Source organism: Bufo bufo, chromosome 1 (assembly GCF_905171765.1).
Source record: "Bufo bufo chromosome 1, aBufBuf1.1, whole genome shotgun sequence".
Lineage (NCBI taxonomy): Eukaryota > Metazoa > Chordata > Amphibia > Anura > Bufonidae > Bufo > Bufo bufo.
Window position 1 is genome coordinate 835,522,339 of NC_053389.1, and position 26,608 is coordinate 835,548,946.

Genomic DNA, 26,608 nt, shown 5'->3' on the forward strand with positions numbered 1-26,608 from the left:
GATGGAAAGAGTCAGTATTTGCAGTGTTGGCCCTTCTTTTTCAGGACCTCTGCAATCCGACTGGGCATGCTCTCAATCAACTTCTGGGCCAATTCCTGACTGATAGCAACCCATTCTTTCATCATCACTTCTTGGAGTTTGTCAGAATTAGTGGGTTTTTGTTTGTCCACCCGCCTCTTGAGGATTGACCACAAGTTCTCAATGGGATTATGATCTGGGGAGTTTCCAGGCCATGGACCCAAAATGTCAACGTTTTGGTCCCCGAGCCACTTAGTTGTCACTTTTGCCTTATGGCACGGTGCTCCATCGTGCTGGAAAATGCATTGTTCTTCACCAAACTGTTGTTGGATTGTTGGAAGAAGTTGCTGTTGGAGGGTGTTTTGGTACCATTCTTTATTCATGGCTGTGTTTTTGGGCAAAATTGTGAGTGAGCCCACTCCCTTGGATGAGAAGCAACCCCACACATGAATGGTCTCAGGATGCTTTACTGTTGGCATGACACAGGACTGATGGCAGCGCTCACCTTTTCTTCTCCGGACAAGCCTTTTTCCAGATGCCCCAAACAATGGGAAAGAGGCTTCATCGGAGAATATGACTTTGCCCCAGTCCTCAGCAGTCCATTCACCAGACTTTCTGCAGAAGATCAATCTGTCCCTGATGGGTTTTTTTTGAGAGAAGTGGCTTCTTTGCTGGCCTTCTTGACACCAGGCCATCTTCCAAAAGTCTTGGCCTCACTGTGCGTGCAGATGCGCTCACACCTGCCTGCTGCCATTCCTGAGCAAGCTCTGCACTGGTGGCACTCTGATCCCGCAGCTGAATCCTCTTTAGGAGACGATCCTGGTGCTTGCTGGACTTTCTTGGACGCCCTGAAGCCTTCTTAACAGGAATTGAACATCTTTCCTTGAAGTTCTTGATGATCCTATAAATTGTTGATTGAGGTGCAATCTTAGTAGCCACAATATCCTTGCCTGTGAAGCCATTTTTATGCAACGCAATGATGGCTGCACGCGTTTCTTTGCAGGTCACCATGGTTAACAATGGAAGAACAATGATTTCAAGCATCACCCCCTCCTTTTAACGTGTCAAGTCTGCCATTTTAACCCAATCAGCCTGACATAATGATCTCCAGCCCTGTGCTCGTCAACATTCTCACCTGAGTTAACAAGACGATTACTGAAATGATCTCAGCAGGTCCTTTAATGACAGCAATGAAATGCAGTGGAAAGTTTTTTTTTGGGATTAAGTTAATTTTCATGGCAAAGAAGGACTATGCAATTCATCTGATCACTCTTCATAACATTCTGGAGTATATGCAAATTGCTATTATAAAAACTTAAGCAGCAACTTTTCCAATATTTATGTAATTCTCAAAACTTTTGGCCACGACTGTACAAGAGGTCTTGTAGTCAGGTGTTTGGCTAGTCAGTGGTCTGGTGGTCAGGTCCCTGATGGTCAGAAATCTGGTGGTGAGGTGTCTAACAGAGGCCTGGTGGTCAAATGTCTGATAGTCAGTGGTCTAGTGGGCAGGTTTCCGATGGTCAGGTATCTGATGGGCAGGTTTCTAATGGTCAGTGGTCTGGTGGTCAGGTGTTTGATGGTCAGAGGTCTGGTGGTCATGTGTCTAATGGTTGGATGTCTAATGGTCGTGGGTCTGGTGTTCAGGTGTCATATGGTTAGGGGTCTGGTGGTAAGAGCTTCTGGTGTTCAGGTGTCATATGGTCAGGGGTCGATCCAAAGTTCATCTGAGGTTAATATGAAATTCAACCAATGATCTATCTACACATACTGTAAATGGAATTATATCAGATATCTATTCATCATTCATCCACCCATTCATCCATCTATTGATCATGTGTGGTCCATCCGTTGAATAATTCTCAAGGAACCCGTCCATACACCATAAATTTATTCTATATCCATAATCCACCAACAAGCCATTTAGATATTGGTAATTCACCATCCATTCAATGATCTACTTCACCCATCTAAGAACTATCAAGAACCTATCTATATGAGGTCAGTCAATTGGATGTAGCGGCTGACACATGACATTGTGGCAAAGTAGGACTTGTGGTGATCATTGTGTAGAGACAAGCTATAGGACACATGGAGATCAAGTTAATGGGTTGAGACCTCTTATCTCCGGCTTCTCTCTTTATAGAAATTAAGTGTTGTGGAGCAAGAGAAGATTGATAAACTGATGCTGGATCTTGATGGGACTGAGAACAAATGTGAGTATGAAACAGAAGTACCTAAGATGTGAGGGACGAGCTGTCCACGGGGAAAATATCTGATGTTCTTTTCTTTTTCAGCTAAGTTTGGTGCTAACGCTATCCTGGGGGTGTCACTGGCCGTGTGCAAGGCTGGTGCGGCAGAAAAAGGCGTCCCACTCTACAGGCACATTGCTGACCTAGCAGGAAACCCTGATATCATTCTTCCTGTCCCTGTGAGCATCAATACCAAATACTGTACCCCTAAACCCCACATTAACAATGATCACGGTTCCTTCCCATCTTCTCATTCATTCTAACACCATCCCCCATCTCCTCATTATCTCTCTATAACCGTCCCCCCATCTCCTCATTATCTCTATCACCGCCCCCCCCATCTCCTCATTCTCTCTCTATCCCCCCCATATCCTGATTCTCTCTCTATCACTGCCCCCCATCTCCTCATTCTCTCTCTATGACCGTCCCTTATTCATCTCCTCTATCTCTCTCTATCACCGTCTCCCACCTCTTCATTCTCTCTATCACCCCATCTCCTAATTTTCTCTCTATCACCAAATCCCCATCTCCTCATTCCCTCTATCACTTGCCCCCACCATCCCCTCGTTCTCTCTATCACCATCTCCCACCTCTTCATTCTCTTTATCCCGCCCATCTCCTCATTCTCTCTATATCACCGTCCCCCATCTCCTCATTCTCTCTATCACCGTCCCCCATCTCCTCATTCTCTCTTTATCACCATCCCCCCCATCTCCTCATTCTCTCTATATCACCGTCCCCCATCTCCTCATTCTCTCTCTATCACCGTCCCCCATCTCCTCATTCTCTCTATCACCGTCCCCCATCTCCTCATTCTCTCTATCACCGCCCCCATCTTCTCATTCTTTCTCTATCACTGTCCCCCCTCATCTCCTCATACACTCTATCACCGTCCCCCCATCTCCTCATTTTCTCTATCACTGTCCCCCCATCTTCTCATTCTCTCTCTATCACCGTCCCCCCATCTCCTCCTTCTCTCTATCACCGTCCCCTCATCTCCAGATTTTCTCTATCACCGTCCCCCCATCTCCTCATTCTCTCTATCACCGTCCCCCCATCTCCAGATTTTCTCTATCACCGTCCCCCCATCTCCTCATTCTCTCTATCACCGTCCCCCCATCTCCAGATTTTCTCTATCACCGTCCCCCCATCTCCTCATTCTCTCTATCACCGTCCTCCCCATCTCCATATTTTCTCTATCACCGTCCCCTCATCTCCTCATTCTTTCTCTATCAAGGTCCCCCCTCATCTCCTCATACACTCTATCACCGTCCCCCCATCTCCTCATTTTCTCTATCACTGTCCCCCATCTACTCATCCTCTCTATCACTGTCCCCCCATCTTCTCATTCTCAATCTATCACCGGCCCCATCTCCTCATTCTTTCTATCACCGTCCCCCATCTCCTCATTCTCTCTCTATCACCGTCCCCCCATCTCCTCCTTCTCTCTATCACCGTCCCCCCATCTCCAGATTTTCTCTATCACCGTCCCCCCATCTCCTCATTCTCTCTATCACCGTCCTCCCCCCCATCTCCATATTTTCTCTATCACCGTCCCCCATCTCCTCATTCTCTCTCTATCACCGTCCCCCCATCTCCTCATTCTCTCTATAACCGTCCCCCCTCATCTCCTCATTCTCTTTCTATCACAGTCCCCCCCATCTCCTCGGTCTCTCTATCACAGTCCCTCCAAATCCTCATTCTTTATCCCCCCCCCCCCCCATCTCCTCAATTTCTCTCTCACCATCCCCATCTCCTTATTCTCTCTTTATTACCGTCCCCCATCTCCTCATTCTCTCTATCACCGCCCCCTCATCTCCTCATTCTCTCTATCACCACCCCCATCTTCTCATTCTTTCTCTATCACTGTCCCCCCTCATCTCCTCATACAATCTATCACCGTCCCCCCATCTCCTCATACACTCTATCACCGTCCCCCCATCTCCTCATTTTCTCTATCACTGTCCCCCATCTACTAATCCTCTCTATCACTGTCCCCCCATCTCCTCATTCTCTCTCTATCACCGACCCCATCTCCTCATTCTCTCTCTATCACCGTCCCCCAATCTCCTCATTCTCTCTCTATCACCATCCCCCATCTCCTCCTTCTCTCTATCACCGTAGCCTATCTCCTCATTCTCTCTATCACCGTCCCCCCATCTCCTCATTCTCTCTCTATCACCATCCCCCATCTCCTCCTTCTCTCTATCACCGTCCCCTATCTCCTCATTCTCTCTATCACCGTCCCACCATCTCCAGATTTTCTCTATCACCGTCCCCCCATCTCCTCATTCTCTCTATCACCGTCCCCCCATCTCCAGATTTTCTCTATCACCGTCCCCCCATCTCCTCATTCTCTCTATCACCGTCCTCCCCACCTCCTCGGTCTCTCTATCACTGTCCCTCCAAATCCTCATTCTTTATCACCCCCCCCATCTCCTCAATTTCTCTCTATCACCATCCCCCCATTTCCTCATTCTCTCTATGACCGTCCCCTAATCTCCTCATTCTCTATCACTGTCCCCCATCTCTTCCCTATTTTTATCTATCACCGTCCCCAATCTCCTCATTCTCTCTCTATAACCGTCCCCCCATCTCCTCATTCTCTCTATCATCGTCCCCCATCTCCTCATTCTCTCTCTATAACCGTCCCCCCATCTCCTCATTCTCTCTCAATCACCGTCCACCCATCTCCTCATTCTCTATCACTGTCCCTCTATCTCCTCCTTCTTTCTCTATCACCGTCCCCCCGTCTCCTCATTCTCTTTCTATCACCGTCCCCAATCTCCTCATTCTCTCTCTATCACCATCCCCATCTCCTCATTCTCTCTCTCTATCACCGTCCCCCATCTCCTCATTCTGTCTCTATCCCCGTCCCCCATCTCCTCATTCTGTCTCTATCCCCGTCCCCCATCTCCTCATTCTCTCTTTATCACCGTCCCCCCATCTCCTCATTCTCTCTCTATCACCGTCCCCCCATCTCCTCATTCTCTCTCTCTATCCCCCCCCCCATTCTCTCTCTATCCCCATCTCCTCATTCTCTCTCTCTATCACCGTCCCCAATCTCCTCATTCTCTCTCTATCCCCCCCATCTCCTCATTCTCTCTCTACCCCCCCATCTCCTCATTCTTTCTCTATCACCGTCCCCCATCTCCTCATTCTCTCTCTATCACCATCCCCCATCTCCTCATTCTCTCTCTATCACCGTCCCCCCCATCTCCTCAATCTCTCTCTATCACCATCCCCCATCTCCTCATTCTCTCTCTATCACCGTCCCCCCCATCTCCTCATTCTCTCTCTATCCCCCCCATCTCCTCATTCTCTCTCTATCCCCGTCCCCCATCTCCTCATTCTCTCTCTATCCCCGTCCCCCCATCTGCTCATTCTCTCTATATCCCTGTCCCCCCCATCTCCTCATTCTCTCTCTATCCCCCTCATCTCCTCATTCTCTCTCTATCCCCCCCCATCTCCTCATTCTCTCTCTATCACCATCCCCCCATCTCCTCATTCTCTCTCTATCACCGTCCCCCCATCTCCTTATTCTCTCTCTATCCCCCCCATCTCCTCATTCACTCTCTATCCCCCCCATCTCCTCATTCTCTCTCTATCCCCCCCCATCTCCTCATTCTCTCTCTATCCCCCCCCATCTCCTCATTCTCTCTCTATAACCGTCCCCCCATCTCCTCATTGTCTCTATATCACCGTCCCCCATCTCCTCATTCTCTCTATATCACCGTCCCCCCATCTCCTCATTCTCTCTCTATCACCATCCCCCCATCTCCTCATTCTCTCTCTATCCCCCCCATCTCCTCATTCTCTCTCTATCCCCCCCATCTCCTCATTCTCTCTCTATCACCGTCCCCTCCATCTCCTCATTCTCTCTCTATTCCCCTATCTCCTCATTCTCTCTATCCCCCCATCTCCTTATTCTCTCTCTATCACCGTCCCCCCATCTCCTCATTCTCTCTCTATCCCCGTTCCCCCATCTGCTCATTCTCTCTATATCACCGTCCCCCCATCTCCTCATTCTCTCTCTATCACCATCCCCCCCATCTCCTCATTCTCTCTCTATCCCCCCCATCTCCTCATTCTCTCTCTATCCCCCCCATCTCCTCATTCTCTCTCTATCCCCCCCATCTCCTCATTCTCTCTCTATCACCGTCCCCCCCATCTCCTCATTCTCTCTCTATCCCCCCCATCTCCTCATTCTCTCTCTATCACCGTCCCCCCCATCTCCTTATTCTCTCTATATCACCGTCCCCCATCTCCTCATTCTCTCTCTATCACCGTCCCCCATCTCCTCATTCTCTCTCTATCACCGTCCCCCATCTCCTCATTCTCTCTCTATCACCGTCCCCCCATCTCCTCATTCTCTCTCTATCACCGTCCCCCATCTCCTCATTCTCTCTCTATCCCTGTCCCCCCCATCTCCTCATTCTCTCTCTATCACTGTACCCCCATCTCCTCATTCTCTCTCTATCACCGTCCCCCCCATCTCCTCATTCTCTCTCTATCACCGTCCCCCCCCCCATCTCCTCATTCTCTCTCTATCACCATCCCCCATCTCCTCATTCTCTCTATATCACCGTCCCCCCATCTCCTCATTCTCTCTCTATCACCGTCCCCCCATCTCCTCATTCTCTCTCTATCACCGTCCCCCATCTCCTCATTCTCTCTCTATCACCATCCCTCCATCTCCTCATTCTCTCTCTATTACCGTCCCCCCATCTCCTCATTCTCTCTCTCTATCCCCCCATCTCCTCATTCTCTCTCTCTATCCCCCCCATTCTCTCTCTATCCCCATCTCCTCATTCTTTCTCTATCACCGTCCCCCATCTCCTCATTCTCTCTTTATCACCGTCCCCCATCTCCTCATTCTCTCTCTATCACCGTCCCCCCTATCTCCTCAATCTCTCTCTATCACCATCCCCCATCTCCTCATTCTCTCTCTATCACCGTCCCCCCCATCTACTCATTCTCTCTCTATCCCCGTCACCCATCTCCTCATTCTCTCTCTATCCCCGTCCCCCCATCTGCTCATTCTCTCTCTATCACCGTCCCCCCATCTCCTCATTGTCTCTATATCACCGTCCCCCATCTCCTCATTCTCTCTATATCACCGTCCCCCCATCTCCTCATTCTCTCTCTATTACCATCCCCCCATCTCCTCATTCTCTCTCTATTCCCCCATCTCCTCATTCTCTCTATCCCCCCATCTCCTCATTCTCTCTCTATCACCGTCCCCCATCTCCTCATTCTCTCTCTATCCCTGTCCCCCCCATCTCCTCATTCTCTCTCTATCACTGTACCCCCATCTCCTCATTCTCTCCCTATCACCGTCCCCCCCATCTCCTCATTCTCTCTCTATCACCGTCCCCCCCATCTCCTCATTCTCTCTCTATCACCATCCCCCATCTCCTCATTCTCTCTATATCACCGTCCCCCCATCTCCTCATTCTCTCTCTATCACCGTCCCCCCATCTCCTCATTCTCTCTATATCACCGTCCCCCATCTCCTCATTCTCTCTCTATCACCATCCCTCCATCTCCTCATTCTCTCTCTATCACCGTCCCCCATCTCCTCATTCTCTCTCTATCACCGTCCCCCCATCTCCTCATTCTCTCTCTCTATCCCCCCATCTCCTCATTCTCTCTCTCTATCCCCCCCATTCTCTCTCTATCCCCATCTCCTCATTCTCTCTCTATCCCCCCCATCTCCTCATTCTCTCTCTACCCCCCCATCTCCTCATTCTTTCTCTATCACCGTCCCCCATCTCCTCATTCTCTCTCTATCACCGTCCCCCATCTCCTCATTCTCTCTCTCTATCACCATCCCCCCCATCTCCTTATTCTCTCTATATCACCGTCCCCCATCTCCTCATTCTCTCTATATCCCTGCCCCCCCCCCCATCTCCTCATTCTCTCTCTATCACCGTCCCCCATCTCCTCATTCTCTCTCTATCACCGTCCCCCATCTCCTCATTCTCTCTCTATCACCGTCCCCCCATCTCCTCATTCTCTCTCTATCACCGTCCCCCATCTCCTCATTCTCTCTCTATCCCTGTCCCCCCCATCTCCTCATTCTCTCTCTATCACTGTACCCCCATCTCCTCATTCTCTCTCTATCACCGTCCCCCCCATCTCCTCATTCTCTCTCTATCACCGTCCCCCCCATCTCCTCATTCTCTCTCTATCACCATCCCCCATCTCCTCATTCTCTCTATATCACCGTCCCCCCATCTCCTCATTCTCTCTCTATCACCGTCCCCCATCTCCTCATTCTCTCTCTATCACCATCCCTCCATCTCCTCATTCTCTCTCTATCACCGTCCCCCATCTCCCCATTCTCTCTCTATCACCGTCCCCCCATCTCCTCATTCTCTCTCTCTATCCCCCCATCTCCTCATTCTCTCTCTCTATCCCCCCCCATTCTCTCTCTATCCCCATCTCCTCATTCTCTCTCTCTATCACCGTCCCCATCTCCTCATTCTCTCTCTACCCCCCCATCTCCTCATTCTTTCTCTATCACCGTCCCCCCATCTCCTCATTCTCTCTCTCTATCCCCCCATCTCCTCATTCTCTCTCTCTATCCCCCCCATTCTCTCTCTATCCCCATCTCCTCATTCTCTCTCTCTATCACCGTCCCCCATCTCCTCATTCTCTCTCTATCCCCCCCATCTCCTCATTCTTTCTCTATCACCGTCCCCCATCTCCTCATTCTCTCTCTATCACCGTCCCCCATCTCCTCATTCTCTCTTTATCACCGTCCCCCCATCTCCTCATTCTCTCTATATCACCGTCCCCCATCTCCTCATTCTCTCTCTATCACCGTCCCCCCTATCTCCTCAATCTCTCTCTATCACCATCCCCCATCTACTCATTCTCTCTCTATCACCGTCCCCCCCATCTCCTCATTCTCTCTCTATCCCCGTCCCCCCATCTGCTCATTCTCTCTCTATCACCGTCCCCCCATCTCCTCATTGTCTCTATATCACCGTCCCCCATCTCCTCATTCTCTCTATATCACCGTCCCCCCATCTCCTCATTCTCTCTCTATTACCATCCCCCCATCTCCTCATTCTCTCTCTATTCCCCCATCTTCTCATTCTCTCTATCCCCCATCTCCTCATTCTCTCTCTATCCCCCCCATCTCCTCATTCTCTCTCTATCCCCCCATCTCCTCATTCTTTCTCTATCACCGTCCCCCCCATCTCCTCATTCTCTCTCTATCCCCCCCATCTCCTCATTCTCTCTCTATCACCGTCCCCCCATCTCCTCATTCTCGCTCTATCACCGTCCCCCCCATCTCCTCATTCTCTCTCTATCCCCCCCATCTCCTCATTCTCTCTCTCTATCACCGTCCCCCCCATCTCCTTATTCTCTCTCTATCACCGCCGTCCCCCCATCTCCTCATTCTCTCTCTATCATCATCCCCCATCTCCTCATTCTCTCTCTATCACCGTCCCCCATCTCCTCATTCTCTCTCTATCACCGTCCCCCATCTCCTCATTCTCTCTCTATCACCGTCCCCCATCTCCTCATTCTCTCTCTATCACCGTCCCCCATCTCCTCATTCTCTCTCTATCACCGTCCCCCATCTCCTCATTCTCTCTCTATCCCTGTCCCCCCCATCTCCTCATTCTCTCTCTATCACTGTACCCCCATCTCCTCATTCTCTCTCTATCACCGCCCCCCCCATCTCCTCATTCTCTCTCTATCACCGTCCCCCCCATCTCCTCATTCTCTCTCTATCACCATCCCCCATCTCCTCATTCTCTCTATATCACCGTCCCCCCATCTCCTCATTCTCTCTCTATCACCGTCCCCCATCTCCTCATTCTCTCTCTATCACCATCCCTCCATCTCCTCATTCTCTCTCTATCACCGTCCCCCATCTCCTCATTCTCTCTCTATCACCATCCCCCATCTCCTCATTCTCTCTATATCACCGTCCCCCCATCTCCTCATTCTCTCTCTATCACCGTCCCCCATCTCCTCATTCTCTCTCTATCACCATCCCTCCATCTCCTCATTCTCTCTCTATCACCGTCCCCCCATCTCCTCATTTTTCTCTCTATCCCCCCATCTCCTCATTCTCTCTCTCTATCCCCCCCATTCTCTCTCTATCCCCATCTCCTCATTCTCTCTCTCTATCACCGTCCCCATCTCCTCATTCTCTCTCTCCCCCCCCATCTCCTCATTCTTTCTCTATCACCGTCCCCCATCTCCTCATTCTCTCTCTATCACCGTCCCCCATCTCCTCATTCTCTCTTTATCACCGTCCCCCCATCTCCTCATTCTCTCTATATCACCGTCCCCCATCTCCTCATTCTCTCTTTATCACCGTCCCCCCCATCTCCTCATTCTCTCTCTCCCCCCCCCCCATCTCCTCATTCTCTCTCTATCCCCGTCCCCCATCTCCTCATTCTCTCTCTATCCCCGTCCCCCCATCTGCTCATTCTCTCTCTATCACCGTCCCCCCATCTCCTCATTCTCTCTCTATCACCGTCCCCCCATCTCCTCATTGTCTCTATATCACCGTCCCCCCATCTCCTCATTCTCTCTCTATTACCATCCCCCCATCTCCTCATTCTCTCTCTATTCCCCCATCTCCTCATTCTCTCTATCCCCCCATCTCCTCATTCTCTCTCTATCCCCCCCATCTCCTCATTCTCTCTCTCTATCACCGTCCCCCCCATCTCCTTATTCTCTCTCTATCACCGCCGTCCCCCCATCTCCTCATTCTCTCTCTATCACCATCCCCCATCTCCTCATTCTCTCTCTATCACCGTCCCCCATCTCCTCATTCTCTCTCTATCACCGTCCCCCATCTCCTCATTCTCTCTCTATCACCGTCCCCCATCTCCTCATTCTCTCTCTATCACCGTCCCCCATCTCCTCATTCTCTCTCTATCACCGTCCCCCATCTCCTCATTCTCTCTCTATCCCTGTCCCCCCCATCTCCTCATTCTCTCTCTATCACTGTACCCCCATCTCCTCATTCTCTCTCTATCACCGTCCCCCCCATCTCCTCATTCTCTCTCTATCACCGTCCCCCCCATCTCCTCATTCTCTCTCTATCACCATCCCCCATCTCCTCATTCTCTCTATATCACCGTCCCCCCATCTCCTCATTCTCTCTCTATCACCGTCCCCCATCTCCTCATTCTCTCTCTATCACCATCCCTCCATCTCCTCATTCTCTCTCTATCACCGTCCCCCATCTCCTCATTCTCTCTCTATCACCATCCCCCATCTCCTCATTCTCTCTCTATCACCGTCCCCCCATCTCCTCATTCTCTCTCTATCACCGTCCCCCATCTCCTCATTCTCTCTCTATCACCATCCCTCCATCTCCTCATTCTCTCTCTATCACCGTCCCCCCATCTCCTCATTTTTTCTCTCTATCCCCCCATCTCCTCATTCTCTCTCTCTATCCCCCCCATTCTCTCTCTATCCCCATCTCCTCATTCTCTCTCTCTATCACCGTCCCCATCTCCTCATTCTCTCTCTACCCCCCCATCTCCTCATTCTTTCTCTATCACCGTCCCCCATCTCCTCATTCTCTCTCTATCACCGTCCCCCATCTCCTCATTCTCTCTTTATCACCGTCCCCCCATCTCCTCATTCTCTCTATATCACCGTCCCCCATCTCCTCATTCTCTCTTTATCACCGTCCCCCCATCTCCTCATTCTCTCTATATCACCGTCCCCCATCTCCTCATTCTCTCTTTATCACCGTCCCCCCCATCTCCTCATTCTCTCTCTACCCCCCCCCCATCTCCTCATTCTCTCTCTATCCCCGTCCCCCATCTCCTCATTCTCTCTCTATCCCCGTCCCCCCATCTCCTCATTCTCTCTCTATCACCGTCCCCCCATCTCCTCATTCTCTCTCTATCACCGTCCCCCCATCTCCTCATTGTCTCTATATCACCGTCCCCCCATCTCCTCATTCTCTCTCTATTACCATCCCCCCATCTCCTCATTCTCTCTCTATTCCCCCATCTCCTCATTCTCTCTATCCCACCATCTCCTCATTCTCTCTCTATCCCCCCCATCTCCTCATTCTCTCTCTCTATCACCGTCCCCCCCATCTCCTTATTCTCTCTCTATCACCGCCGTCCCCCCATCTCCTCATTCTCTCTCTATCACCGTCCCCCATCTCCTCATTCTCTCTCTATCACCGTCCCCCATCTCCTCATTCTCTCTCTATCACCGTCCCCCATCTCCTCATTCTCTCTCTATCACCGCCCCCCATCTCCTCATTCTCTCTCTATCACCGTCCCCCATCTCCTCATTCTCTCTCTATCACCGTCCCCCATCTCCTCATTCTCTCTCTATCCCTGTCCCCCCCATCTCCTCATTCTCTCTCTATCACTGTACCCCCATCTCCTCATTCTCTCTCTATCACCGTCCCCCCCATCTCCTCATTCTCTCTCTATCACCGTCCCCCCCATCTCCTCATTCTCTCTCTATCACCATCCCCCATCTCCTCATTCTCTCTATATCACCGTCCCCCCATCTCCTCATTCTCTCTCTATCACCGTCCCCCATCTCCTCATTCTCTCTCTATCACCATCCCTCCATCTCCTCATTCTCTCTCTATCACCGTCCCCCATCTCCTCATTCTCTCTCTATCACCATCCCCCATCTCCTCATTCTCTCTATATCACCGTCCCCCCATCTCCTCATTCTCTCTCTATCACCGTCCCCCATCTCCTCATTCTCTCTCTATCACCATCCCTCCATCTCCTCATTCTCTCTCTATCACCGTCCCCCCATCTCCTCATTTTTTCTCTCTATCCCCCCATCTCCTCATTCTCTCTCTCTATCCCCCCCATTCTCTCTCTATCCCCATCTCCTCATTCTCTCTCTCTATCACCGTCCCCATCTCCTCATTCTCTCTCTACCCCCCCATCTCCTCATTCTTTCTCTATCACCGTCCCCCCATCTCCTCATTCTCTCTATATCACCGTCCCCCATCTCCTCATTCTCTCTTTATCACCGTCCCCCCATCTCCTCATTCTCTCTATATCACCGTCCCCCATCTCCTCATTCTCTCTTTATCACCGTCCCCCCCATCTCCTCATTCTCTCTCTACCCCCCCCCCATCTCCTCATTCTCTCTCTATCCCCGTCCCCCATCTCCTCATTCTCTCTCTATCCCCGTCCCCCCATCTCCTCATTCTCTCTCTATCACCGTCCCCCCATCTCCTCATTGTCTCTCTATCACCGTCCCCCCATCTCCTCATTGTCTCTATATCACCGTCCCCCCATCTCCTCATTCTCTCTCTATTACCATCCCCCCATCTCCTCATTCTCTCTCTATTCCCCCATCTCCTCATTCTCTCTATCCCACCATCTCCTCATTCTCTCTCTACCCCCCCCATCTCCTCATTCTCTCTCTCTATCACCGTCCCCCCCATCTCCTTATTCTCTCTCTATCACCGCCGTCCCCCCATCTCCTCATTCTCTCTCTATCACCGTCCCCCATCTCCTCATTCTCTCTCTATCACCGTCCCCCATCTCCTCATTCTCTCTCTATCACCGTCCCCCATCTCCTCATTCTCTCTCTATCACCGTCCCCCATCTCCTCATTCTCTCTCTATCACCGTCCCCCATCTCCTCATTCTCTCTCTATCACCGTCCCCCATCTCCTCATTCTCTCTCTATCCCTGTCCCCCCCATCTCCTCATTCTCTCTCTATCACTGTACCCCCATCTCCTCATTCTCTCTCTATCACCGCCCCCCCCATCTCCTCATTCTCTCTCTATCACCGTCCCCCCCATCTCCTCATTCTCTCTCTATCACCATCCCCCATCTCCTCATTCTCTCTCTATCACCGTCCCCCCATCTCCTCATTCTCTCTCTATCACCGTCCCCCATCTCCTCATTCTCTCTCTATCACCATCCCTCCATCTCCTCATTCTCTCTCTATCACCGTCCCCCATCTCCTCATTCTCTCTCTATCACCATCCCCCATCTCCTCATTCTCTCTATATCACCGTCCCCCCATCTCCTCATTCTCTCTCTATCACCGTCCCCCATCTCCTCATTCTCTCTCTATCACCATCCCTCCATCTCCTCATTCTCTCTCTATCACCGTCCCCCCATCTCCTCATTTTTTCTCTCTATCCCCCCATCTCCTCATTCTCTCTCTCTATCCCCCCCATTCTCTCTCTATCCCCATCTCCTCATTCTCTCTCTCTATCACCGTCCCCATCTCCTCATTCTCTCTCTACCCCCCCATCTCCTCATTCTTTCTCTATCACCGTCCCCCATCTCCTCATTCTCTCTCTATCACCGTCCCCCATCTCCTCATTCTCTCTTTATCACCGTCCCCCCATCTCCTCATTCTCTCTATATCACCGTCCCCCATCTCCTCATTCTCTCTTTATCACCGTCCCCCCCATCTCCTCATTCTCTCTCTCCCCCCCCCCCATCTCCACATTCTCTCTCTATCCCCGTCCCCCATCTCCTCATTCTCTCTCTATCCCCGTCCCCCCATCTGCTCATTCTCTCTCTATCACCGTCCCCCCATCTCCTCATTGTCTCTCTATCACCGTCCCCCCATCTCCTCATTGTCTCTATATCACCGTCCCCCCATCTCCTCATTCTCTCTCTATTACCATCCCCCCATCTCCTCATTCTCTCTCTATTCCCCCATCTCCTCATTCTCTCTATCCCCCCATCTCCTCATTCTCTCTCTATCCCCCCATCTCGTCATTCTCTCTCTATCACCGTCCCCCATCTCCTCATTCTCTCTCTATCCCTGTCCCCCCCATCTCCTCATTCTCTCTCTATCACTGTACCCCCATCTCCTCATTCTCTCTCTATCACCGTCCCCCCCATCTCCTCATTCTCTCTCTATCACCGTCCCCCCCATCTCCTCATTCTCTCTCTATCACCGTCCCCCATCTCCTCATTCTCTCTCTATCACCATCCCTCCATCTCCTCATTCTCTCTCTATCACCGTCCCCCATCTCCTCATTCTCTCTCTATCACCATCCCCCATCTCCTCATTCTCTCTATATCACCGTCCCCCCATCTCCTCATTCTCTCTCTATCACCGTCCCCCCATCTCCTCATTTTTTCTCTCTATCCCCCATCTCCTCATTCTCTCTCTCTATCCCCCCCCATTCTCTCTCTATCCCCATCTCCTCATTCTCTCTCTCTATCACCGTCCCCATCTCCTCATTCTCTCTCTACCCCCCCATCTCCTCATTCTTTCTCTATCACCGTCCCCCATCTCCTCATTCTCTCTCTATCACCGTCCCCCATCTCCTCATTCTCTCTTTATCACCGTCCCCCCATCTCCTCATTCTCTCTATATCACCGTCCCCCATCTCCTCATTCTCTCTCTATCACCGTCCCCCCCATCTCCTCATTCTCTCTCTATCACCATCCCCCATCTCCTCATTCTCTCTTTATCACCGTCCCCCCATCTCCTCATTCTCTCTCTATCCCCCCCATCTCCTCATTCTCTCTCTATCACCGTCCCCCCATCTCCTCATTCTCTCTCTATCCCCGTCCCCCATCTCCTCATTCTCTCTCTATCCCTGTCCCCCATCTCCTCATTCTCTCTCTATCCCCGTCCCCCCATCTGCTCATTCTCTCTCTATCACCGTCCCCCCATCTCCTCATTCTCTCTCTATCACCGTCCCCCCATCTCCTCTTTGTCTCTATATCACCGTCCCCCCATCTCCTCATTCTCTCTCTATTACCATCCCCCCATCTCCTCATTCTCTCTCTATTCCCCCATCTCCTCATTCTCTCTATCCCCCCATCTCCTCATTCTCTCTCTATCCCCCCATCTCCTCATTCTCTCTCTATCCCCCCCATCTCCTCATTCTCTCTCTATCCCCCCATCTCCTCATTCTCTCTCTATCCCCCCATCTCCTCATTCTCGCTCTATCACCGTCCCCCCCATCTCCTCATTCTCTCTCTATCCCCCCCATCTCCTCATTCTCTCTCTATCCCCGTCCCCCATCTCCTCATTCTCTCTCTATCCCCGTCCCCCCATCTGCTCATTCTCTCTATATCCCTGTCCCCCCCATCTCCTCATTCTCTCTCTATCCCCCCCATCTCCTCATTCTCTCTCTATCACCGTCCCCCCATCTCCTCATTCTCTCTCTATCACCGCCCCCCCCCCATCTTCTCATTCTCTCTCTATCCCCCCCATCTTTTCATTCTCTCTCTATCCCCCCCATCTCCTCATTCTCACTCTATCCCCCCCATCTCCTCATTCTCTCTCTATCACCGTCCCCCATCTCCTCATTCTCTCTCTATCCCCCCCATCTCCTCATTCTCTCTCTATCACCGTCCCCCCATCTGCTCTTTAATTTTGTCGTGTTTTCCGTTTCTTCTCAGGCATTCAATGTCATTAATGGCGGTTCACACGCAGGAAACAAGCTGGCGATGCAGGAGTTCATGATCCTGCCTGTGGGGGCATCAACCTTTCGGGAGGCCATGCGCATTGGGGCAGAGGTCTACCATAACCTAAAGGCTGTTATTAAGGCCAAGTATGGCAAAGACGCCACCAACGTTGGTGATGAAGGTGGATTTGCTCCCAACATCTTGGAGAACAATGAGGGTGAGTCGAAGCCAATGTCACAGTCCTAGAGATGAAATGTTCCCCTGAATTGTTACGAGACGTCTTCCCAACGGGTTACACGTGTGCCCATCACTCTGCAGAGATCACCGTAACCTTATACTGTATAACGGTGACAGCAGATACAGTTGTGTTCAAAATAATAGCAGTGTGTTTAAAAAAGTGAATAAAGCTCAGAATCCTTCTAACAGCTTCTATCTCCATCCACACAGATGCATCGGGAACACTACACCTTCTATTCCAAATCAAAACATGAAGAAAAATATATCAAATTTGTGTTGTTCCTCTAAAAAAATTGAAGAAAAGTGAATATTAGACTGTTCAAAAAAATAGCAGTGTTTGTCTTCTTCTTTACAATCTCAAACATTCCCTCTATAAACTGAGAAATGTCTGTAGATTCTCTTCCCTCTGAATCCCGTCACTAATACTCAGTTGTATACCCGCTGTCTCTGAGACCTGCTGGACGTCTGTGCTGCTCGGAGTCACCACCTTCGGCCCCTGTGACCAGGTTCTCCAGCCCCGGATGATGGGACCACATTCCACAGTTCTTCTCTAGTTCTTGGTTTTGCCTCAGAAACTGCATGTTTGATGTCACCCACAAGTTTTCTATTGGATTAAGATCCGGGGATTGGGCCGGCCGCTCCATAACGTCAATCTTGTTGGTCCGGAACCGAGATGTTGCCCGTTTACTGGAGTGTTTGGGGTCGTTGTCTTGTTGGAACACCCATTTCAAGGGCATTTCCTCTTCAGCATAAGGCAGCGTGACCTCGTCCAGTATTCTGATGGATTCAGACTGATCCATGATCCCTGGTCTGCGATAAATAAGCCCAACACCGTAGTATGAGACACATCCCCATCATGATGCTTGTCCACCACTTCTTCACAGTGTACTGGGGCTGAATTCAGTGTTCGGGGGTCGTCTGACAAACTGTCTCTGGCCACTAGACCCAAACAAAACCATCCTACTTTCATCAGTCCACAGAATGTCTCTTCAGGCCGGTCAATGTGCTCTTTGGCAGATTGTAAGCTCTTCAGCACATGTCTTGTTTCCAGCAGTGGGACTTTGCGGGGGCTTCTTGCAGATCGCTCGGCTTCACATCGGCGTCTTCTCATTGTAACAGTCCTCACAGGGAACTTTACACCTTCTTCATCTTCCTGGAGCTGATTGTTGGCCGAGTCCTCGCCATTTTGGCTTTTCTTCTATCCATTCGAATTGTAGTTTTTCGCTTTATTCCACATCTTTCAGGTTTTAGTTGCCATTTTAATGCATTTGCGATCATTTTAGCTGAGCAGCCAATCATTTTCTGCACTTCTTTATATGTTTTCCCCTCTCCAATCAACTTTTTAATCAAGGCGCGCTGTTCTTCTGAACAATGTCTGGAACGACCCAGTTTCCTCAGAATTTCAGAGATAAATGCACTGTAACCGGCAGGTACAACATTTGCTGCCTTTCTTCCTTAAATAAGCGCAATAATTGCCACCTGTTTTTCAAAGAATAAATGACCTCACTCATTGAACTCCACACTGCTATTATTTTGAACATGCCCCTTTCAAATAGTGATTGAATTACACAGAATCAGCAGCATGCATGTCCTGACTGTCGGGTCTGTTGGATTTCTATTACTCTACTACACCTGCTAGTAAATTATCTGCCATATAGAAATATCAATTCTACCAGAAACAGTGATTGATCAGGTTAGTGATGTCTGACTGCTATTATTTTGAACACAACTGTATAACACGACATAAAGTCAGATCACATTTCCCCTCATCAGCAGGAAATAAACGAGGATGTTATGTCTCTCCGCAGCTCTGGAGCTCCTGAAAGCCGCCATAGAGAAAGCCGGGTACCCGGACAAGATTGTCATCGGGATGGACGTTGCTGCATCTGAATTCTTCCGCAAAGGGAAATACGATCTGGACTTCAAATCACCAGACGATCCAAACCGCTACATAAGTGGAGAAGAGCTGGGAAATCTGTACAAGTCCTTCATAAAGAACTACCCCGGTGAGAAAGGGCGCGTAAACTGCCCAGATAGCAATAACTGATGAGCCTGCCCCTCCCCCTGCAGGGTGATACAGACAGAAGAGAGCTATGAGCCTGCCCCTCCTCCTGCAGGGTGATACATACAGAAGAGAGCTATGAGCCTGCCCCTCCTCCTGCAGGGTGATACAGACAGAGGAGAGCTATGAGCCTGCCCCTCCCCCTGCAGGGTGATACAGACAGAGGAGAGCTATGAGCCTCCCCCTCCCCCTGCAGGGTGATACAGACAGAAGAGAGCTATGAGCCTGCCCCTCCTCCTGCAGGGTGATACAGACAGAAGAGAGCTATGAGCCTGCCCCTCCTCCTGCAGGGTGATACAGACAGAAGAGAGCTATGAGCCTGCCCCTCCTCCTGCAGGGTGATACAGACAGAGGAGAGCTATGAGCCTGCCCCTCCCCCTGCAGGGTGATATAGAAGAGAGCTATGAGCCTGCCCCTCCTCCTGCAGGGTGATACAGACAGAGGAGAGCTATGAGCCTGTCCCTCCTCCTGCAGGGTGATACAGACAGAAGAGAGCTATGAGCCTGCCCCTCCTCCTGCAGGGTGATACAGACAGAGGAGAGCTATGAGCCTGCCCCTCCCCCTGCAGGGTGATACAGAGGAGAGCTATGAGCCTGCCCCTCCTCCTGCAGGGTGATACAGACAGAGGAGAGCTATGAGCCTGCCCCTCCTCCTGCAGGGTGATACAGACAGAGGAGAGCTATGAGCCTGCCCCTCCCCCTGCAGGGTGATATAGAAGAGAGCTATGAGCCTGCCCCTCCTCCTGCAGGGTGATATAGAAGAGAGCTATGAGCCTGCCCCTCCTCCTGCAGGGTGATACAGACAGAGGAGAGCTATGAGCCTGCCCCTCCTCCTGCAGGGTGATATAGAAGAGAGCTATGAGCCTGCCCCTCCTCCTGCAGGGTGATATAGAAGAGAGCTATGAGCCTGCCCCTCCCCCTGCAGGGTGATACAGACAGAAGAGAGCTATGAGCCTGCCCCTCCTCCTGCAGGGTGATACAGACAGAAGAGAGCTATGAGCCTGCCCCGCCCCCTGCAGGGTGATATAGAAGAGAGCTATGAGCCTGCCCCTCCTCCTGCAGGGTGATATAGAAGAGAGCTATGAGCCTGCCCCTCCTCCTGCAGGGTGATACAGACAGAAGAGAGCTATGAGCCTGCCCCGCCCCCTGCAGGGTGATATAGAAGAAAGCTATGAGCCTGCCCCTCCTCCTGCAGGGTGATACAGACAGAAGAGAGCTATGAGCCTGCCCCTCCTCCTGCAGGGTGATACAGACAGAAGAGAGCTATGAGCCTGCCCCTCCTCCTGCAGGGTGATACAGACAGAGGAGAGCTATGAGCCTGCCCCTCCTCCTGCAGGGTGATACAGACAGAAGAGAGCTATGAGCCTGCCCCTCCTCCTGCAGGGTGATACAGACAGAAGAGAGCTATGAGCCTGCCCCTCCTCCTGCAGGGTGATACAGACAGAAGAGAGCTATGAGCCTGCCCCTCCTCCTGCAGGGTGATACAGACAGAAGAGAGCTATGAGCCTGCCCCTCCTCCTGCAGGGTGATACAGACAGAAGAGAGCTATGAGCCTGCCCCTCCTCCTGCAGGGTGATACAGACAGAAGAGAGCTATGAGCCTGCCCCTCCTCCTGCAGGGTGATACAGACAGAAGAGAGCTATAAGCCTGCCCCTCCTCCTGCAGGGTGATACAGACAGAAGAGAGCTATGAGCCTGCCCCTCCCCCTGCAGGGTGATACAGACAGAAGAGAGCTATGAGCCTGCCCCTCCCCCTGCAGGGTGATACAGACAGAAGAGAGCTATGAGCCTGCCCCTCCTCCTGCAGGGTGATATAGAAGAGAGCTATGAGCCTGCCCCTCCCCCTGCAGGGTGATACAGACAGAAGAGAGCTATGAGCCTGCCCCTCCTTCTGCAGGGTGATATAGAAGAGAGCTATGAGCCTGCCCCGCCCCCTGCAGGGTGATATAGAAGAGAGCTATGAGCCTGCCCCTCCCCCTGCAGGGTGATATAGAAGAGAGCTATGAGCCTGCCCCTCCTCCTGTAGGGTGATATAGACAGAAGAGAGCTATGAGCCTGCCCCTCCTCCTGCAGGGTGATACAGACAGAAGAGAGCTATGAGCCTGCCCCTCCTCCTGCAGGGTGATACAGACAGAAGAGAGCTATAAGCCTGCCCCTCCTCCTGCAGGGTGATACAGACAGAAGAGAGCTATGAGCCTGCCCCTCCTCCTGCAGGGTGATACAGACAGAAGAGAGCTATGAGCCTGCCCCTCCCCCTGCAGGGTGATACAGACAGAAAAGAGCTATGAGCCTGCCCCTCCTCCTGCAGGGTGATACAGACAGAAGAGAGCTATGAGCCTGCCCCTCCTCCTGCAGGGTGATACAGACAGAAGAGAGCTATGAGCCTGCCCCTCCCCCTGCAAGGTGATACAGACAGAAGAGAGCTATGAGCCTGCCCCTCCCCCTGCAGGGTGATACAGACAGAAGAAAGCTATGAGCCTGCCCCTCCCCCTGCAGGGTGATATAGAAGAGAGCTATGAGCCTGCCCCTCCTCTTGCAGGGTGATACAGACAGAAGAGAGCTATGAGCCTGCCCCTCCCCCTGCAGGGTGATATAGAAGAGAGCTATGAGCCTGCCCCTCCTCCTGCAGGGTGATACAGACAGAAGAGAGCTATGAGCCTGCCCCTCCTCCTGCAGGGTGATATAGAAGAGAGCTATGAGCCTGCCCCTCCTCCTGCAGGGTGATACAGACAGAAGAGAGCTATGAGCCTGCCCCTCCTCCTGCAGGGTGATACAGACAGAGGAGAGCTATGAGCCTGCCCCTCCCCCTGCAGGGTGATACAGAGGAGAGCTATGAGCCTGCCCCTCCTCCTGCAGGGTGATACAGACAGAGGAGAGCTATGAGCCTGCCCCTCCTCCTGCAGGGTGATATAGAAGAGAGCTATGAGCCTGCCCCTCCTCCTGCAGGGTGATATAGAAGAGAGCTATGAGCCTGCCCCTCCCCCTGCAGGGTGATACAGACAGAAGAGAGCTATGAGCCTGCCCCTCCTCCTGCAGGGTGATACAGACAGAAGAGAGCTATGAGCCTGCCCCGCCCCCTGCAGGGTGATATAGAAGAGAGCTATGAGCCTGCCCCTCCTCCTGCAGGGTGATATAGAAGAGAGCTATGAGCCTGCCCCTCCTCCTGCAGGGTGATACAGACAGAAGAGAGCTATGAGCCTGCCCCGCCCCCTGCAGGGTGATATAGAAGAAAGCTATGAGCCTGCCCCTCCTCCTGCAGGGTGATACAGACAGAAGAGAGCTATGAGCCTGCCCCTCCTCCTGCAGGGTGATACAGACAGAAGAGAGCTATGAGCCTGCCCCTCCTCCTGCAGGGTGATACAGACAGAAGAGAGCTATGAGCCTGCCCCTCCTCCTGCAGGGTGATACAGACAGAAGAGAGCTATGAGCCTGCCCCTCCCCCTGCAGGGTGATACAGACAGAATAGAGCTATGAGCCTGCCCCTCCTCCTGCAGGGTGATACAGACAGAAGAGAGCTATGAGCCTGCCCCTCCTCCTGCAGGGTGATACAGACAGAAGAGAGCTATGAGCCTGCCCCTCCTCCTGCAGGGTGATACAGACAGAAGAGAGCTATGAGCCTGCCCCTCCTCCTGCAGGGTGATACAGACAGAAGAGAGCTATGAGCCTGCCCCTCCTCCTGCAGGGTGATACAGACAGAAGAGAGCTATGAGCCTGCCCCTCCTCCTGCAGGGTGATACAGACAGAAGAGAGCTATAAGCCTGCCCCTCCTCCTGCAGGGTGATACAGACAGAAGAGAGCTATGAGCCTGCCCCTCCCCCTGCAGGGTGATACAGACAGAAGAGAGCTATGAGCCTGCCCCTCCTCCTGCAGGGTGATATAGAAGAGAGCTATGAGCCTGCCCCTCCCCCTGCAGGGTGATACAGACAGAAGAGAGCTATGAGCCTGCCCCTCCTTCTGCAGGGTGATATAGAAGAGAGCTATGAGCCTGCCCCGCCCCCTGCAGGGTGATATAGAAGAGAGCTATGAGCCTGCCCCTCCCCCTGCAGGGTGATATAGAAGAGAGCTATGAGCCTGCCCCTCCTCCTGTAGGGTGATATAGACAGAAGAGAGCTATGAGCCTGCCCCGCCCCCTGCAGGGTGATACAGACAGAGGAGAGCTATGAGCCTGCCCCTCCCCCTGCAAGGTGATACAGACAGAAGAGAGCTATGAGCCTGCCCCTCCCCCTGCAGGGTGATACAGACAGAAGAGAGCTATGAGCCTGCCCCTCCTCCTGCAGGGTGATATAGAAGAGAGCTATGAGCCTGCCCCTCCCCCTGCAGGGTGATACAGACAGAAGAGAGCTATGAGCCTGCCCCTCCTCCTGCAGGGTGATACAGACAGAAGAGAGCTATGAGCCTGCCCCGCCCCCTGCAGGGTGATATAGAAGAGAGCTATGAGCCTGCCCCTCCTCCTGCAGGGTGATATAGAAGAGAGCTATGAGCCTGCCCCTCCTCCTGCAGGGTGATACAGACAGAAGAGAGCTATGAGCCTGCCCCGCCCCCTGCAGGGTGATATAGAAGAAAGCTATGAGCCTGCCCCTCCTCCTGCAGGGTGATACAGACAGAAGAGAGCTATGAGCCTGCCCCTCCTCCTGCAGGGTGATACAGACAGAAGAGAGCTATGAGCCTGCCCCTCCTCCTGCAGGGTGATACAGACAGAAGAGAGCTATGAGCCTGCCCCTCCTCCTGCAGGGTGATACAGACAGAAGAGAGCTATGAGCCTGCCCCTCCTCCTGCAGGGTGATACAGACAGAAGAGAGCTATGAGCCTGCCCCTCCTCCTGCAGGGTGATACAGACAGAAGAGAGCTATAAGCCTGCCCCTCCTCCTGCAGGGTGATACAGACAGAAGAGAGCTATGAGCCTGCCCCTCCTCCTGCAGGGTGATACAGACAGAAGAGAGCTATGAGCCTGCCCCTCCCCCTGCAAGGTGATACAGACAGAAGAGAGCTATGAGCCTGCCCCTCCCCCTGCAGGGTGATACAGACAGAAGAGAGCTATGAGCCTGCCCCTCCCCCTGCAGGGTGATATAGAAGAGAGCTATGAGCCTGCCCCTCCTCCTGCAGGGTGATACAGACAGAAGAGAGCTATGAGCCTGCCCCTCCTCCTGCAGGGTGATACAGACAGAAGAGAGCTATGAGCCTGCCCCTCCTCCTGCAGGGTGATACAGACAGAAGAGAGCTATGAGCCTGCCCCTCCTCTTGCAGGGTGATACAGACAGAAGAGAGCTATGAGCCTGCCCCTCCTCCTGCAGGGTGATATAGAAGAGAGCTATGAGCCTGCCCCTCCTCCTGCAGGGTGATACAGACAGAAGAGAGCTATGAGCCTGCCCCGCCCCCTGCAGGGTGATATAGAAGAAAGCTATGAGCCTGCCCCTCCTCCTGCAGGGTGATACAGACAGAAGAGAGCTATGAGCCTGCCCCTCCCCCTGCAGGGTGATATAGAAGAGAGCTATGAGCCTGCCCCTCCTCTTGCAGGGTGATACAGACAGAAGAGAGCTATGAGCCTGCCCCTCCTCCTGCAGGGTGATATAGAAGAGAGCTATGAGCCTGCCCCTCCCCCTGCAAGGTGATACAGACAGAAGAGAGCTATGAGCCTGCCCCTCCCCCTGCAGGGTGATACAGACAGAAGAGAGCTATGAGCCTGCCCCTCCTCCTGCAGGGTGATACAGACAGAAGAGAGCTATGAGCCCGCCCCTCCCCCTGCAGGGTGATACAGACAGAAGAGAGCTATGAGCCTGCCCCTCCTCCTGCAGGGTGATACAGACAGAAGAGAGCTATGAGCCTGCCCCTCCCCCTGCAGGGTGATACAGACAGAAGAGAGCTATGAGTCTGCCCCTCCTCCTGCAGGGTGATACAGACAGAAGAGAGCTATGAGCCTGCCCCTCCTCCTGCAGGGTGATACAGACAGAAGAGAGCTATGAGCCTGCCCCTCCTCCTGCAGGGTGATACAGACAGAAGAGAGCTATGAGCCTGCCCCGCCCCCTGCAGGGTGATATAGAAGAGAGCTATGAGCCTGCCCCGCCCCCTGCAGGGTGATATAGAAGAGAGCTATGAGCCTGCCCCTCCCCCTGCAGGGTGATATAGAAGAGAGCTATGAGCCTGCCCCTCCTCCTGTAGGGTGATATAGACAGAAGAGAGCTATGAGCCTGCCCCGCCCCCTGCAGGGTGATACAGACAGAGGAGAGCTATGAGCTGCCCCTCCTCCTGCAGGGTGATACAGACAGAAGAGAGCTATGAGCCTGCCCCTCCTCCTGCAGGGTGATACAGACAGAAGAGAGCTATGAGCCTGCCCCGCCCCCTGCAGGGTGATATAGAAGAGAGCTATGAGCCCGCCCCTCCCGTTTCATGCTGATCTCGTTCTCTTTCTCTGCAGTGGTCTCCATTGAGGACCCCTTTGACCAGGATGACTGGGAGAACTGGAAGAACTTCCTCTCCACTGTTGATATACAAGTGGTTGGAGATGATTTGACCGTCACAAACCCAAAGCGGATCCAGAAGGCCGTGGAGCAGAAAGCTTGTAACTGTCTGTTACTGAAGGTCAACCAGATCGGCTCTGTCACCGAGTCCATCCAGGCGTAAGTCCCCGGCCTCCCCCTCGCCAGTGTCTTTCTGTTTTGTTTAGCGTGTACATGGGAATAAGATCTGGGTCACTAATGGCCAAATTACATCTACTGGATAATAAGATCCCTGGTGTCTAGAGGGTCCAGTATAGCCCTGGTGTCTAGAGGGTCCGGTATAGCCCTGGTGTCTAGAGGATCCAGTATAGCCCTGGTGTCTAGAGGGTCCAGTATAGCCCTGGTGTCTAGAGGGTCCAGTATAGCCCTGGTGTCTAGAGGGTCCGGTATAGCCCTGGTGTCTAGAGGGTCCGGTATAGCCCTGGTGTCTAGTATAGCCCTGGTGTCTAGAGGGTCCAGTATAGCCCTGGTGTCTAGAGGGTCCGGTATAGCCCTGGTGTCTAGAGGGTCCGGTATAGCCCTGGTGTCTAGAGGGTCCGGTATAGCCCTGGTGTCTAGAGGGTCCAGTATAGCCCTGGTGTCTAGAGGGTCCAGTATAGCCCTGGTGTCTAGAGGGTCCAGTATAGCCCTGGTGTCTAGAGGGTCCAGTATAGCCCTGGTGTCTAGAGGGTCCAGTATAGCCCTGGTGTCTAGAGGGTCCAGTATAGCCCTGGTGTCTAGAGGGTCCAGTATAGCCCTGGTGTCTAGAGGGTCCGGTATAGCCCTGGTGTCTAGTATAGCCCTGGTGTCTAGAGGGTCCAGTATAGCCCTGGTGTCTAGAGGGTCCAGTATAGCCCTGGTGTCTACAGAGTCCAGTATAGCCCTGGTGTCTACAGGGTCCAGTATAGCCCTGGTGTCTAGAGGATCCAGTATAGCCCTGGTGTCTAGAGGGTCCGGTATAGCCCTGGTGTCTAGTATAGCCCTGGTGTCTAGAGGGTCCAGTATAGCCCTGGTGTCTAGAGGGTCCAGTATAGCCCTGGTGTCTAGAGGGTCCAGTATAGCCCTGGAGTCTAGAGGGTCCAGTATAACCCTGGTGTCTATTGGGTCCAGTATAACCCTGGTGTCTATAGGGTCCAGTATAGCCCTGGTGTCTAGAGGGTCCAGTATAGCCCTGGTGTCTAGAAGGTCCAGTATAG

General features: G+C 52.4%; 1 protein-coding gene across 1 annotated transcript in view; it reads left to right on the top strand.

The window, feature by feature from the left end:
* LOC120986650 (beta-enolase) overlaps positions 1-26,608 on the top strand; it is a 50,762-nt gene that overhangs the window by 19,903 nt on the left and 4,251 nt on the right. Inside the window, exons 5-9 of the mRNA XM_040415314.1 lie at positions 2,162-2,231; positions 2,313-2,446; positions 16,637-16,859; positions 18,688-18,885; positions 25,352-25,553. Coding sequence (XP_040271248.1) covers positions 2,162-2,231; positions 2,313-2,446; positions 16,637-16,859; positions 18,688-18,885; positions 25,352-25,553 — 827 coding nt within the window. The remainder of the gene's footprint in view (positions 1-2,161; positions 2,232-2,312; positions 2,447-16,636; positions 16,860-18,687; positions 18,886-25,351; positions 25,554-26,608) is intronic.